The sequence below is a fragment of the Limulus polyphemus genome, unplaced genomic scaffold, assembly GCF_000517525.1.
Source record: "Limulus polyphemus unplaced genomic scaffold, Limulus_polyphemus-2.1.2 Scaffold5485, whole genome shotgun sequence".
Lineage (NCBI taxonomy): Eukaryota > Metazoa > Arthropoda > Merostomata > Xiphosura > Limulidae > Limulus > Limulus polyphemus.
In genome coordinates this window covers 43984-61456 of record NW_013671095.1, presented here as the reverse complement: position 1 = coordinate 61456, position 17473 = coordinate 43984, and the positions used below count along the sequence as shown (strand labels likewise).

Here is a 17473-nt window from a genome sequence, read left to right as displayed (position 1 = left end):
GGTTTGCTGAGACGCAGAATCTATAACGTGGCCAACAATATTTTGTTTGCATACATTCAATTACTCATTACCTCCCCGTCGCTTCGTGGTCGGTATTATATATACAAGACTACACTATATCTAGAAGGATTACGAGATTTAAGGAAAAGACGTGAATGTTCGAGAATGACGTGGCGTGATACTAGTCACGTGACCTCGATGTCGTAACAATAGCTTCTTCTGTGGGAATCAGATTGAAAACGTGTTTTCTTCTCCTTCTCGCCTGTGGTCAGCATTTTTCGGATGTATATGCCATGGATGATTCCTTCACTTTCTTTTGGCACAACATGGTCAGGTGGATAGAGCACTTGACTCGCAATCTGAGGGTAGCAGGATCGAATCCTCGTCCCTTGAAATGTACTCGCCATTTCAGCCGTGGGGGCATTATAATGTGATAGCCAATCCCACTATTTGTTGGTAAAAGAGTAGCCTAAGAATTGGAGGTGGGTGTTGATGACTAGTCTTTCACTGCTAAGTTGGGGACGGTTAGTGTAGCCTTACATGAAATTCGAAAACAAACAAAACAAACACTTTCTTTTGCCATACTTACTCCTCTATCCATACAAGGCCTATCTTTCTGAAATTTTGGCTGCTTGGGAAGGTGGTCACTCTTTCACATTTTGTTGCATCAGATTTGTCAACTATCTAACTATCTTGTGTCTCATTTTCACTGACCCTTGAATGATATCATTAAGGGTGGCATGTGGATGAATCTATGTACGTTTATCTCCCATTATCTTCATCATCTGGCTGTTTCATCTCATGTGGGATTTCGATTCCCTCCAGTCAATGTTCTTTCAATAAAACTACATCTGTCTTGGGAAGGTTAAATACATTTTTTCCTTGTATTTCCCTTTTTTATAGGATCTAGCCAGGTGGCTGGTGTTGCCTCCCAGGGTATACTTTTTTCCAAAATGTGCATTTGGCTGGGGGTAACAGAAAATGCACAATCCATCTGCCCTGACTTTACCGATGCTCACTGTTGAAATTGGGTGTTCAGCAAGACCACTAGAGGTACCCTCATGGTATTAAAATACTCAATGTCTGATCTGAACTATACCATTCAATGGACTATTGTGGAAAAACTGAAGTGAGTGTCAAAATATTTGGCTCAAGCTTGTTGGCTTTTAAAAAATAGGGTTTTGCAATCACCCATTGCACTGTCTCTAGTAAAAAAAACCTTTCTGGCAGACTTCTGATGAAGATCTGGGCATTTCTCTGGGTCCCCCAATGTGAATTCTTCAAATGGTGCAGTAGAACTTTGTCACTTACTAGTTCCTAGCTGCTGGGGGGGGGGGGTAGGGTAGCCTAGGAGAGTTCCTCACTGACTGTGTACAGCACAACAGAATTGGAATGAGAACAGCAGTGGCACTATCTGTGTAGTGCAGGTCACCGATCAAACAGCTAGTGGGTTCTACCTCCATTTCTGTTTGTCCAGTTGAATCAAGGCCAGACACACACCATACTGTTTGATCACATAATAACCACACTATACTCTTGAACCACAGACCACTTATGTGCAGGTGCTTGGTTGGTCGTGATAAAATCATGATGGCCCTGTGAAACTTGGGGCTCTTTTGCCTTTCCTTAACCGACAAAGAGTATATTAATAGCCCCTACACGATTTCATTGTGAGATTCTAGCTATTCTGTGAGAAGAGATGAAATATCTTGGAAGTTAATATTTTCCTTACCTGAAAATATTGTTCCAATACATACTCGCCTCGACACACCTTCCCAGCCATCCTTCCCACATCCAACGCATATTATTTTTGCCTTGTCTAAGAATGAAGTTATTTTGAATGCAAGTTCTTGGGGAAGTTATTGTGCAAGCAGGTTGTGTTACCCTCCTACTGATGGATGGCAATTGTCACATGAGGTGGGAGTTACTCAAAGCTAGTGGCATGCACATCTCGTAGGCATATGCATGAGGGATATGGTTATTTTGCATGAGGAAGTTAGTATCAATCAGAAATACATTTTCAAGTAACGAAAATGTTAAATTTAATTTATACCTTAAGTAAAATAAAACCACTGTTTTGTGTAATATTAACGTTGGAGAAGGGAGCTTATAGTTATTGACTTGCAAATGTATAACAGTTGGGACTCTTTGTTCCAAAAGTGTTAATTTTGTGTGCTTTACATGCGAATCTATGGGAGTTGGGTCTATGTACCATCAGACATGTAATTAAACATTTCACAGGTAAAACTTTCCTGGATTAGATCTTTCTCACAATAATAAAATGTTATGTGGTAGAACAAATTCAGCACAAGCATTACAATTCCATACCCACTAGTTTGAGCTGACTAGGTGTATTAAGCCTAACTATGGTTTGTTATAACTATTTTAAAACCATTAATGTTCAGGGCACAAACCCAGACAATAAACGTAAATTCTGTAAAATGTTAGTACCACAACAAGAATATTTCCAGCTTGGACATATATTGAAGGGCAAATGTTAATTTATTCATCCAGTTTAATACTACCATGCAATGCTTTTTTAATGGCAATTGCAACTATATTCACTCACTTATTATTATATAGTGCAATGCTTCATAAAAGCATCATTTTAATACGTATACATTCTGGATTTCACATGTCAGTGTATAAGGCAATGACAAAGCACCTTAGGACCTAAATAATTTTCTATTTTATAGAAGTACACACAAATTCTAAGAAACTATATTATATTTTATTTAACCTGATATTTTGAACAACTCAATATAGAATATAATTAAAAAATTGAACAGTCTGCTTTTTTCATATTCACAGTTTCATGTATTGTAAACATTCCTTGTCATAGTTTGTATTTTCAGCCTGAGCAGCAATTTATGTGGCACATAGGCTACAGGTCCAGCAACCCCTAAGATTTAAGCAAAGCAAACTGTAGTTTAGTACTGCTGACCCAAAGAGTCATTCAGCAATTCACATAATGGCTACTCTTAAGCAAATATTTAAATTGACTGCCACACAAAAATGATGAAAGTTGCAACATGTTTAGTGGTATATTGCATCTTGGACTTTCGATCCATAGCCAAAATGATGATTTGCCTAATTACTTTGCACCAGTAATAGCATATAATTCATGAATACAAAGAGTACAATATTATCATACTGTAAGTAAAGTTCAGTAGAGGAGGCATGACACAAATAAACTGATTGCTTGTTTCAAGTACTACAACTGCATTGCTCAAATCAACTTGTCGGTAAATATAAAAAATAAACCAATGTTTCACCTCAAAGCATGGCACATCTTTTAGAAATTTCTGTAAATGTTTGTTCTCCTAGTAAATCTCTATTGATCAAAAATAAATCTAATCTTATAATAACTCAGTACTATTAAAAACGTTCACAAAAATGTGTTTCTCTGTAATGATGCATTTGCAGCATTTTCAGGGATTTTTATGCTTTATTGAATGAGAAATATAAATTAATAAAATTCCATGTATGATATACATGCATGCAATACGAAGAAAAGTTGATCTCATCAATGAATGCATATGAGGAGTTACACAATGACCAAGAAATGAAATGAATATGTGAAGTATAAACTAAGGTGCATACCAGGCAGTATTGAGAATCGACTGTTTACATTATGTATAGACCGACGCCATAGCAGCAAAGAGAAAGCTATTACAAAGTTCATATTAACTTCATTAGAGACTAGTCACAACTTCTATAAAAGGAATTAGCAAGAAAATCAGAGAACTTTGATCTGAAGAGGACGAGAAGAAATACATGCAAATGGGTTGCCAATTTATCGTCTTTCATCATAACCAATTGTTCAATTAATTATGGTTCCGATAATTATAATCCAATTATCATCTAATTAAGTGACCCATCTATTTGCAAGTAGGATGTGTACGCTATTTGGAGAACTGTAAGAATACCAAAGAAATCCTTATAAAAACCAAGGGCTAATAGCCAGTCTCTTGACACGTAATAAGAAGCCATTGGTCCTGCTACCAGTTTGCCAAACAACCAGCTGGTGGTTGAAAATGACTGATGTTGCCTGATCCAACTATGTCTAAGCCCATAACAATGTTGAAGATGTCTAACATTCCCCGCTCGAGGTTCGTGTAAGTAACTATTGCTATCTCTTTCAGAGTCGAATAATGTAGTTACAAATTAAATGTACAGTGTTTAATATTAAATAATTAACGAAAGTTATGTCCGAGAAGTTTCAATCAATGTGTAAGTTGATAACTTACTGAAAGTATTAATTAATGTAATGGAAGTGCGAGGAAGTTTGTGTCACTAACAAATATGTACAATAAATGGCTTAAAACTGAGCCCAGTGGTATGCCGGCTTGTAGTAGAAATGAAGATGAAATGTTATTATTTATTTTTTCACTGTCGTGGTTCTCTCAGTTAGGAAACTTGAAATCCATCTAATGAGTGGAGTAGATATATTGTAATTCCATAACTTCTATACGATGCCATTGTGCCAGACATCATCAAAAACTATTTTGACATTGTTTACATGATGCGTTTTGTATGTCAGAAAGGAGCTTGTTAGCTTCGAGATGGAAAAACACTTTTCTGGTAATTATTTTTTCCATTAGTTTGCCACTGTAATTTAACAAGCTAATTGGTCAATAGTTACCTGGGTTAGTGTGATCATTACTTTTCTTAGGGATGATAGCAATTTCCATGCTATTGGGAGATAACCCGATTTTAATGATAGATTAAAAAGAGCTGCGAGATGTGTAATGATCGAGCCAGATGTGTTTTTAAGATAATGTTTCTGATGCCTTCCTCGCCCAGGTTGGATTTATTTTTAATTTTTGATGAGGTCAGTGCGTATATATGGTGTTGTAGGTCTTTATGGTATTCTGATGGATTGTGTGTTATGATTGGATGGTTTATCCCTGTTTCTAATTGGTGGAGAGACTTCCTATAGATTCAACCAATGGTATCCACAGGTTACTCACATCCAATCCAGAATCTCTGTTTAGTGAAGGTTTTGTGTTAATGTAAAATAATTCTTTAATTTTTCTTGTTTTCCAAAATTTGTCTCTGTCAATGATTGTAATTGGTTACCCAGTTTATTGTGTGTCCTCTTGACATGGTGTGTTCTACAACTGCTGGATTTTATGTTTTCATAAGTCTTTGTGTTCTTTTATTCTTCTTGCAAGTCTTCTTTGTCGTTTCTCCAATGGATGTTTCAATGCAAGAAAACAGAATTTCATAAATGACGTTTTTGTGTTTCTTATTTGTAGGTTTCTGTTTGATTTTCACCAGAATAGATCTTAATGTCTTGTAAGATTTACACCAGACATCTAGGTTGAATTTCTTGGCTATGCATTTGAGTTTTTCACCGAAATTTTGCAGGTTGGGGAGGCAAAATTTCGGTGAAAAACTCAAATGCATAGCCAATAAATATTTGTTTTCTTTTTTTTATTCTTGATCAAGCCTTCAGACTGATCAGACGTGATTTTCTCTACCAGGTCCAGCTTTACCCATAAATGAGCCACTGTCTTCTTCACTAAGCTCAAAACCAAATGCTTCATCCACAAAATCCACGAAAAACACTCCTCAGTCATGTACTAACTCACGAAACCACAAAGAAGCAGTTGAGTTGATCAAGAGTAGAATCAACCTTTGGTACATCCACCATGTTGTAAGTCTGTAGATATGCCACTGGGGTGGTGGAAGTCAACAGAACAACTGTATATTTTGTTTTTCTTCACCAGCCATTAGATGGCATAAAAAAACTTCGAGCACTGCCTGTTCCAACCTGGAAGTAGATATGAAGGACAATTCCCTGGAACAACCATTACCCTAAGTTACAAGAATAGGAAGATGATCAACAAACAAGCCATTAACTAAGGAAAAAGAACTTGCCATGCTTCAGCTTTGTTTTGACCAAGACCTGAGCCTATCAAGTCGAGCTTTACCCATAAATGAGCCACTGTCTTCTTCACCAAGCTCAAAACCAAATGCTTCATCCACAAAATCCACGAAAAACACTCCTCAGCCATGTAATAACTTACGAAACCACGGCAACAAGCCACCAAAAATGTCTTCAAACAAGTCATCCAGTCAACAATCCCACTCTCCTTCTCCATTAATTGTCGAAGGCATTCCACTAAGCTTCAGACAGCCAGAAATTGCAGCAGAACTCAGACGATTGTTTCCCAGAATTCTGTTAACTAATATACGCCGATTATCCAAGGGAGGCATTTTAAACAAGACCAGCAACCCTCTAGAGTATGCAAAACTACACAAGAACCATGGAATAGCACTGCCTCCCAAGTTAGCATTCACGTCCCCAAACACGACAGCCTACCCAAGCCCTTCAATATTGTTACCAGAAGCATTTTACCATACATTTAACATGAGGAAGTTCTTCAAGAACTCACCATTCAAGGTTTCAAAACATCTAAAGCAGAATATGTTAAGTAAGCCATAACTGGTCTAGAAACCCCTTAATCTGGTCAGTAGTTGCCTCTGACAAAGAAGTAGTTGAGTTGATCAAGAGTAGAATCAACCTTTGGTACATCCACCACTCTGTTGAAGCAGCTAAATCCAAGCACCCCTCTTCTGCAGCATGTACTTCCCATGCTAAATGTGTTCAGTGTGGCAAACAACATCCTGTAGCAGATTACCCATACCAGAGACAGGAAGCCACATGCTCCAACTGTGGAGGACCACATGCTGCCAGTTATAGATGCCCGAAGTACCAGCAGGTTCTGAAGGTAGCCCAGACCTCCAGAAACACCACTAATGGAGCACCAGTCAACCCTTAGCAAAGCTAGCAAGCACTCAGACTTCTCCAAGGTTTAACCAAAGACAGATCCTACACTGAAGCAACCAGATTGAACCTCCAGTTCAACATATCTCCAGATACCATTTCAGTCTCCATCACCGACCTTCTAAATTTGGATCACCACCAGCAAAATTCTAACTCTGGACGAGATCATACATGATGCCCCTCACACTGCCTTCTACTACTTCAATGCTATTGATGGAACCCCCAAATGACTGAAAGCCCACATCGACAAAAGATTTGGTAGACGGAAAAAGAAAAATATTCAAGGTGGTTTAAGTAGTAAAAAATACGAACTATTCAACCTGAGCCCTAAATTAAACTGATATTATTATACTTAATGAAACACAATCATCAAAGTAACTTTCATCTTCTTAACTATAAAACAATTTCAATTCCCAAAGCAACAGGCACACGTGGTATTGTGTTACTACATTAAAAAATATTTAAAAATATCCTTCCCTGGTATTAAAATTAATAGCAATAACGAATATTTATTTTGTTATATACACCTGCGTAATCATGTAAAAATAGCTCTCTTAGCAGTACATGTATCACCTAACAAATAACTCGACATCTCTTTATTCCAAAAACTCTTAGGTAAAAATAACCCCACAAAAATCAAAGGTGACCTTAATTCAAAACACAGATTTTAATTGCTGTACAACCAGCACCAATGGAAAAAACCTACATAACCTAGTCGAAAATAATAATTTAATGATAATCAATGATGCTACTCCAACACAAATTTAATAACAGCTCACAAGACACATTAGACCTAGCAATAATTATGCACACACTCATTCCACATACATATAACTTCTGTGTTCAAGAAAACATATGCAGTGATCATTACTTCATATCCTTTGATTTAAATATTAATCCATGCAACAACAACTCAACGCCACTTTCCACAGTATATGATTATGTCAAAGCCAACTGGAACACATTAAACCACAATATAGATGCATTACTCCCTATGCTTAAATATTCAGCTCAAAACAGTGCAGAATTAGATAAATATACATCAGCTGTCTTGCATGCTATAGCTCAAGTCCAAAACACAGTACCAACATGCAAAAAAATAGTAATAGACATTAATCACTGGAAGCTCGCCCAACAAATACACACACTAATTCTAAAACAGATGCTTACACAAGTTATACATATTAACACGAGACCAAAAACCTTAAACTTGGCATTAACAGGACTAATAGTGAAATCGAAAGGTTTATTAAAGAACAACAAATGATAACTGATAATATTGATAATAACAGACAAAACCCGTCCCTTTTCTGGCACAAACTCAAGTCTATTTACAATGACTCAATGTCCAAGATCCATCAGAGTATTAAATGTAATAACAACTGCACTTTAATAGACCAAGAAAATGTCAATATATTTAGTGAATACTATAAAACTGTTTTTACAATGCCTAATTCAACAAGCTTCAATCAAGAACATTACCACAAAGTCAATGCTCATATTGGTGATAATGATCACATTTTTAAACCCAATTTTCCCGTTACTTTAAATTCTAAAGACACACCCACTGATAGTATTAATGACAGACCCATATCTCTAGCTTCAATTAAAGTCACTGTTAAAAAGCTTAAAAATTCATCCCCTGGTGAAGATGGCATAAGAAATTTAATTTTAAAAAATGCATCCGGATTACTTCTTAAGCACCTTAGTGCCTAGTTTAATCTATCTTTAAGCACAGGATACCTCCTGACCTATTGGAAATCAACTGTTATTAGTATTATCCCCAAAAAAGGCAGTAACCAAGCAAATTACAGGCCAATAAGTCTTTTAAACTGTATAGGAAAGTTATTGGAAAAAATCGTCACAACCAGGTTACCGTTTCATCTCGAATCAAATAAATTATTAACTGACATACAAAATGTATCTAGGAAAATGCATCAAACCACTGACCATTATAATCAAAGCTGTCCAACATGGCTTTAATATAAAACATGCAGTAATATCCTCTTTTCTCGATGTTAAAAAAGCACTTGACAGCGTTTGGCACTGTGGCTTTAGATATAAGCTTTCCCAGTATAATATACCAATTCCTCTCATAAAATGGATTTCGAACTTCCTAAAAGAAAGAACAGCTAAAGTCAGAATACACAATAATGTGTCCACACCCTTTAACTTACAGGCAGGGGTTCCCCAAGGCTTAGATTTTTTTTTTTTAATCTTTATTAATGATATAAACTTTCCTGAACTCACTGAAACCTTTGCTCCACAGTATGCTTATGACTTGGCCATTTGGAGCACATCATGTTACCCCTGTATAGCAGCCAAGAAAGTACAACCCTTACCAGATGATATAACTAAATGGTACAACATCTGGCGAGTATTACTCAATCCATTAAAAATACAAGCCACAGTATTCAGCAAAATCCTTAAAAGAAACAGGAAAAAAAGTTAATCAAGTAAAGCTCACCCTATATGATACACAAATCAAATTTACTAATTCAATTAAAGTATTAAGTATAACCTTCACCAACAGGCTCACATGGAATACTCATTTTAAGGAAATCATTAAGAAAAAAAATCAAAGAATACAACATCTGAAGAAATTAGGTGACTATGCCAAAGGTTATGATGCTCAAACCCTATTACTAATCTACAAAATTTACATTAGAGCAGTTTCAAAATATGGTAATGTTGGTACATGCAACATGTCCAATAACTTATACAAAAGCAATTAGAATAACATACAATCTCCACATTTATACACCAGGGACATATCTTCATGATATTAGCAAGATAAAAACACTTAATGAAAGATTCCAAGAACTAGCCACAGCATATTACGAAAAATCTAAATATTATAACACTCTCTTGAGCAAAATCACGAAATTAGCTGAAACACCCAAATCATGAAACAAACACATAACCCCCTTTTAACACAATTCAAATACTTAATAACACATATCAACCACCTTGATCATTTACCTTTTTTTAAACCTCGGTTTTACAGGCATGGACAAGGAATACATTATTTTTATTTACATATTATGCTTCTAGTGTACTTAATATGTTAAGCTCTACTGATGTACTTATTGTAATATATATTCATAATTCTTGTTTAATATCGTAATTTGTACTTGTAACTTCTGTGTGCTTGTTAACATTGTAAATTTTTGTATTTGTTAATTGTTATAAATAAATGTTTCCATCTTGGCCCCTTTTGGGGCAGGTCATTTGGCCCTCCTGGTATCAGCGTATGCCAGCTGTATCTCGGCTACAGTGCATTTCTGCAAAGTTGTAGTGGGCTCAATGGGTAGCTTCATGTCATGTAGCCAACAACAAACAAGTGAAAGAACATTTCTGGTCTACTCTGCACAGCAAGCCAGAAAATAATCATTCACTCCCAGAAGCCACTAAAACAACACCTGGAAGTCCAAAAATAAACAAGAAATCAATAAGCCCAGCATGGGGCAAAGAGAAATTCAAATTTCTGAACAACCTTGGTTTTAAACCAAAATACCTACCTTGACAAAAAGAAAGGACAAACACAGCCCTGATGACAAAAGGTGGAAGACTTTTGAAACATCATCCTCTACACTTGTGTTTCTACAACAGGCAATTGCTATACATTCAACTAAATTTCATCAATCAATCATAATTATTGGGAGGTTATAAAATACGTAGTGCATAATGCTAAAATAAATGATCTTATGAGAAATGAGTATTAAGGTCTAGGATATAGTATAAATCGAAGTAAGAATATATTTAGAAGGGTTATTGTAAGTGTTGTTTGTCACAACGAGAGAAGATAGAAACATGGAGGTTTAATGGTGAAATTTTTATCAAAGATAAAATTTCTTTAAAGAGGGAGAAGTGAAGCATGCACAACATTTTTACACTATTTTCAAATGCTTCAAGAAATGAGAAATATAATTTCATAAAATTCCATGTACACAATGATGCTTGACCAAGAAATAAAATGTCAAATATAAACTAAGATGCATTCCAGGTGGTAGTTAGAATCAGTTGCTTATATTATCTATAGACCAATGCACAGCAGCAGACAAAAAGCTATTAGAAACTTTATATTAACTTCATTAGAGACTGGACACAACTTCCATAAAAGGAATTAGCAAGGAAATCAGAGAACTTTGATCTGAAGAGGTCGAGGAGAAATACATGCAAATAGGTTGCCAATTTACGGTCTTTGATCATAACTAGTTTTGGTTTTAGTTCCAAGAATTATGAAGAGTCAGCAAAATTCATTCAGTTAAGTGAAAGATCTACTTGTGAACCAAATGTGTACACTATTTGGAGAATCATAAGAATACCAAAGAAATCTGTATAAAAACTCCTGACTCATAATAAGAAGCCATTGGTCCTGCTGACAGTTTGTCAATTGAAATATTTACAGTCTCCTGGCTCATATGGAGAAGTCAAACAATCTGCTGTTGGTTGAAAAAAACTGATGTTGCCTGATCCAACTATGTCCGAGCTCATAACAATGTTGAAGATGTCTAACATTTCCCACTCAAGCTTCATGTAAGTAACTATTTCTATCTCTCTCAGAGTCGAATAATGTAGTTAGAAATTGAATGTAGTATTTAATATTAAAGAATTAACTAAAGTTATGTCTGAGCAGTTTTCAATCAATGTGTTAATTGATAACTTCCTGATAGTATTAATTAATGTAATGGATATTATAAAAAGTGCAACTGAAGTACAGTTACCTGCTCTGATTGAAGAATTTAATAATTTTAACAGTAAAACATTTCCAGATACCTTTAATAACCTTGATGTAGCCAAATTTCTTAATATTGCATTAAAGTGTTGTTTGTCTTTGAATCTCAGTCTCAAGTGAATTCTTTAATCTAACTGTAAACTTCCTTGAGTTAGTGACTTGTGTTCTCCACTTGCAACTGTAAACCTGGATTTAAAATGAATCTATTGTCAACTGGATTAAGTTGAACTCCAAACGACTAGCTCACATGGCGGTCCATGTTTTAAAGTAAATACAGAATTTGGAATTCATTGCAAGCAATTTCTTAAAAAAACAAAGAACAATAGAATAAATGAGGTGTGTCTACAAGTTAACAGTACTAATGTAAACCTCGTTGGCTTCTGCAAGCTGAAAGATACAAGATTTCATGAACAAAATAATCTAAGGTTGCAATCATGTCTTTCTACTAAACTATGAGATTATTTTAATCACACTACAGTTTAGCAGCATTTCACAAGAGATGTAATATTCATATAACTAGATTAAAGTTAAATGACAGTTCATGGTAAATGTATTGTTCTTTGAATCATTATAGTTTAGTAAAATTTAATGGTAAATGTAACATTCTTTCAATCATTCCAGTTTAGTAACAATTCATTGTAAATGTAGCTTTCTAACAATAGCTCATTAAAATGTAGAATTCCTTCAAGGAACTTTTCGTTTAGTGACAGTTTATGGTATTAGCAATCGATTAATGATTACAGTTTAGTGCAAATTCCTGGTAAATGTGGCATTCTTTTAAGCAAATTAGTGTTAATTGACAGTTTATGGTAATTGTGCCATGAACTCTCTCTAAATTGTAATGTTGTTAAGAAAAAGTTCATGATAAACAAAGCATTCTTTTAATCTCTTTAAGAGTTTAATGACAGCTCATGGAAAATATAGGATTCTTTTAATCATCACAGTTTAGTGAAGGTTTATGGTAAATGTAGCATTTTTAATATTATAGTTTAGTCCGTTTATTCTTAATTTAGCATTCTATTAATCAAAAAACAGTTCATTGAGAGATCATATTATTAGTATTCACTTAATTATATTACACCTCGAGGTAATTACAGCATTCTTTAAACGTAGGATTATTTTAATCTCATTACAGTTTGTGACAGGTCATGGTAAATGTAATATTCTTGTAATAATACTAAAGTTCATGGTAAGTGTAGCATTCTTTTAAACATTACAGTTTAATGACACATTTAAAATGTACACTTTATTGTTAAAGTAGCATTCTTTGAATCACTGTAAGTATAGTGACATTTCATGGTAAATGTAGCTTGTAATATTTGACATATTATGTCTTTTACATTTCAACACATTTAAATTGAAATGGTCTATGTGACTTAACTCATATGATGTTTCTTTGAGCTCTACATGGCTGTTTTAGACATTTGAAATGAAATGCATTTTTTGTATTATAGTAACTACCCAGTTGAAATGTTTTTCTAATCACTGTACATCTGAAGCTAAATGTTTGTAAATTAAATATATTCTAATTTCTAATATATAAAACTGAAAATTTGATTTTTAAAACAGTTTTTCCATCTTTTTATATTAAAAGTGCACTTCCTTCTTATTTATATTGTAAACTTGGTAAAAAAAAAAGACAATGTAATAAGACAATAAGTAAATACTATATGAAAGCAACAGCTGAATGATTGCCTCCATGTGGTTCAAAATTAGGGACAGTGACATTAAGTTACATGATGGGAGTACAGTCTGTGCTTTCGTGGTGCTAAAGTTTCTCTAGTGTTTTGCATAACAGTAGAATCTAAACTAAATAATGCTGTCTTATTTACAAAGAAGATCAAATAATTATCTGATCTACCTTCTTATATCAAACCATTCATGAGTATAGCTAATTAAGTATACTGTCCTTATGTTCTTACTTTTAAAGATTAGAATGCACTGTTTCATCAGCTGGGTACCATTGTTGTAAAGACATTTTCAATCATAATCACAGTATCATTTTTGGTCAGTTTAGGAGATTTAAGTTAGTCCTAAATCCATATTTTAAGAATTTAAAACTCTTTCTATAATAAAACTACATATATTAAACATTCCTAATAATTTCTGTTAATGAAGGTAACACTGAGGAAATAATAATTATACTTTCTCATGAAAGAGACAATAGTTGATGTCTTCAAGTGCTACTGTAGATTCCATTTTTACCGACATTGTTCTGTGACATTTGTGTGAATACATTAAACCATTCAACTCCTCTGTTTACCAAATGCAAGAAGTTTATTAGTGTTTACTAAAAATGGCCTAAAATACAAAATAATTCATTTATTTGTTTGTATTACTTTTCTGTTTGATAAACAAGTCCACAATAGTAAGAAACATAACTATTAGTGTGTCTAAAAAACAACATTTTACAACTCCTCTATTTTAACAGTTGGCTTAGGTTAGAATGGGGTGAACACTACACAGAACATGATTCATAGGGTTTAGAACAAATTAAATATTGCTGTGTTATGGAAGCACCATTGTTAAGGGTAGATAAATAAAATTCTGAACAAAAATTTATAAAAGCTGTGGCTCTTTTCACAAGATCCAACAAAATATCCTTGTAGCTTTGTTTGCAACTGATTAGAGATCATTCCTCCTCACTACTACTGCTACTACTACTACTACTACTACTGCTTCTTCCATACCAACCTTTCTTATATTTGTGTTTGAAGAGCTTTTTAGGCTTCATCTGAAATAAAAATAACCTGGTTTTACCAAATTATAATAATGGTTCTGCAAAATATCAAAGTTTCATAAGTCAGTATTAAAAATGTTGCAGGTTTTTATTAATAAAAAACAACACTACTATTATGGAATCTGACCAATATGTAATATGATGAACTCACCTTACAGAACAATAAAACATTTGCAAATTGGTTAAAAATATGGTTTGGAACTTGAAACTCTAATAGTACTAAAACCACATACCACAAAAATAGAATATCCATTTTTAGTTTACTCGGGTAATAGAATATCAGACACTTCGACATTATGTTGTTTGAAAACTCATACATAGAACACATCATCATTATACAGGACAGCTGTATAAAATATATATATATATATATATATAGATAAATATCTTAATAATTATCAATTACAATTATTGTTAATGGGCAATATAGATCAGCACTATTCAACAATAAAGAATTTATAATCATTTAATGCATCTACTTTCGCTCCCGGTCAGTCATCCATAGTCATACAATTCAAATACAATAAGTCACCATCAGTTGAAAAATGACTAAAACAACCCATGCTTAGTAAGCTAGACTCGCACACAAACACTAAACCTTTATAAAAATCCGTACACATACAGTAAACCCATTACCAGATACCACAATATCCCAGTTTGCCCATGAAGAAGAAAAGTCCACTATTCGAAAGCATTCAGGGTATAGGGTTTTTATCATTTTGTATCAAGACTTCTTGAACTTACATGTTTTTCTGACACCACAATATCAGTCATATAGATAGATCAGTATTGAACACATACAGTAAACCTATTTTAAATCCCAGATACTATAGCATTACATACATACAGTAAACACATACCACATGAAGTTATCTGAAATGAAAAAAATACATCAGGATGAATAAGGTCCATATAAAATTACAAACCACAGAAACTTACATGAACTGAAAAAAAAAGGGTTAACATGCTTCATAAAAAAATTATGTCTGATGTGAAGTTACCCCAGTTAAGCACATGAAGATGTGTATGGTTCATAGAAAACTATGCATCACACAGATACATGAACTGAACAAAACACAATACTCACAATGCCTGTTTTGCTGAGTAAAGCAGCTCCTCCAAGTAAAGCAGCACCTGTAGCCAGACCTGAGCTGATTGGAAGAGAAGAGCTCCCCATATGAGATCCAGAATGCTTGAAAATACAGCAGAGTGGAGTCAGTCAGAAACGTAACTTAAATGATGAATCATTTGGACACAGAATTATTTTGTATAAAAGAAATAAAAACATTACTAATAACCAAGTGCTAGGGAAAAAAAATAATTCCATTATAAAAAAAAACAGAAGAGGAAAATAGCATTGTTACAGTACATTAGCATAAGTATGAAAAGTTATGTAACTGTTATTTTCTAGATGTCTCCCCATTGCATTAACAGTACATTTATGGACTTGCAGTACTAAAATCTTAGGTTTTAATCTCCATAGTGGACAGCGCACATATAGCCCACTTTCCATAACATTAAATATTAGTATCATGGCACTTAATTACAGCAAAATAACCATTTTGGAAAATCTATTAAGAGATAAAAAACACAAACTTTTGTTGCCTGTTAACTTCCACTTACAGCAGAACATGTCAAAATGACTTTTAACATTACCATTAAGAAGAGGTACTATAACACAGAAAAGAAATACATTAAGGTCTAGAAAAAGAAATGCTATGTTTCTGTTACCTGGGAAACAAAAATAGGGTGGGTAGGTAGGCAATTTTTTTTTATATCTTCAAAAATATTAAAAAGTATTATTTACACATATGATCACTACAGAACTAAAATGTAAAAACAGGATATGTAAGTTAGTTAAGGTTAGATTAGATAAAATAAATAATAATACAATAAAAAATGTTCATGAAGCATGCATGCAAACAGCTCGTCGGTAATGTAATTTGACATTATAACATGAACCGCACATTCCCCAAATGATTTACAACTTATTTAGGAGGTTTTAGAGATCACGCAAATGACCGACCATGTGACCATTTTGTACTTGATGTAGTTTTGATAATACTAACTTTTAATATAGAATGTGTATCTTCACAAAATTCAGTAAACATTAAATGTCTTTTATCAATTGTTGTCTCATTATCATTATGTTTGATTAATGCAAAGTTGTTCATCTTAAATTATTATTCTCAGAAACATACAAAAAAAATCAATTAATCAAAATTAGTATATCCTATTATTCCAATTATCCAAGTAATCAAATGTTAGCTATCATTACTTCCATTGGAATGACTGCATACAACAATATGCTTGTATAGAAGCCACAAATGCAAGGGTGTGACCTAGGGCAATTGGTTACATAACTAGCCGCAGTGATGTTTATTGTTCATGGTTGTCTTGTATATTAAAACAATCGTGTAACTTTAACTTTATATTGCTTAATTATTATAAACTACTACCTATTCAGTGTTACTTCAGTAAGATTGATTTAATAAATAAGTTACAGCAAGCTATATTCATTATTTGTATTCACTCAAAAAACTGACTTCTTAATAACTTGCTCATTTAACCATGTTTATCAAAAATTACTATACACATATAAACAAGTCTAACAATATGTAATATTAAGTCATTAACCTATTTACATGATGAGTTTTCCTCTTTAATTATGACTAGCTCTAGCTAGATAAGAAGCATTGAAAAGGATAAAACAAAAAAGTTTAGCTGTTATTTCTTGCTGCGTAAACTCTGTCTTGTACAGTCAACTTTAAGTTGTTTTATTGATTTCTCAGTATGTATATGTTTTTAGTTTCTTCAAGCCTGTAATGTTAAATGTTCATAAAACAAATGTAATGTGTTTTCTATACACTTTCATCCATATCAACAACTTCTGTCACTTTTATACTTACATAGTAGTGAATTATTTTTCAAGTTTTTGCCACTCAAGATAAAATCAGGAAAAAAAAGGATACAATAAGCATGTTATTGAAGATGTTTTTATATTAGTTTGATTATAATATTTCCTATACTTAGATTTCTACCTTATGAAGTAATTTAAATATCTGCAAATAGATCATGAAGTATCATCATAAGTTTTCTTGCCAAATAATAAACTTGTCCTTTCTGTTCTTTTAGGATCAATGTATATATATCTATCTATATATAAAAGAGGAAGTTTGTTTATTTGTTTATTTTGTTC

The 17473-nt window shown here is 33.5% G+C and overlaps 1 protein-coding gene across 4 annotated transcripts in view; it reads right to left on the bottom strand.

Annotated features, from left to right (window-relative positions):
* Window positions 1-13788: 13788 nt before the first annotated feature.
* Window positions 13789-17473, bottom strand: part of LOC106472644 (galectin-4-like) — a 46261-nt gene continuing 42576 nt past the window's right edge. For all 4 annotated transcript variants that reach the window (XM_022401197.1, XM_013933298.1, XM_022401196.1 and 1 more), the window contains exons 7-8: window positions 15362-15466; window positions 13789-14268 (exon numbers count right to left, since the gene is read on the bottom strand). In XM_022401197.1, the coding sequence (XP_022256905.1) occupies window positions 14167-14268; window positions 15362-15466 (207 nt within the window). In that variant the 3' untranslated portion in view covers window positions 13789-14166. The remainder of the gene's footprint in view (window positions 14269-15361; window positions 15467-17473) is intronic.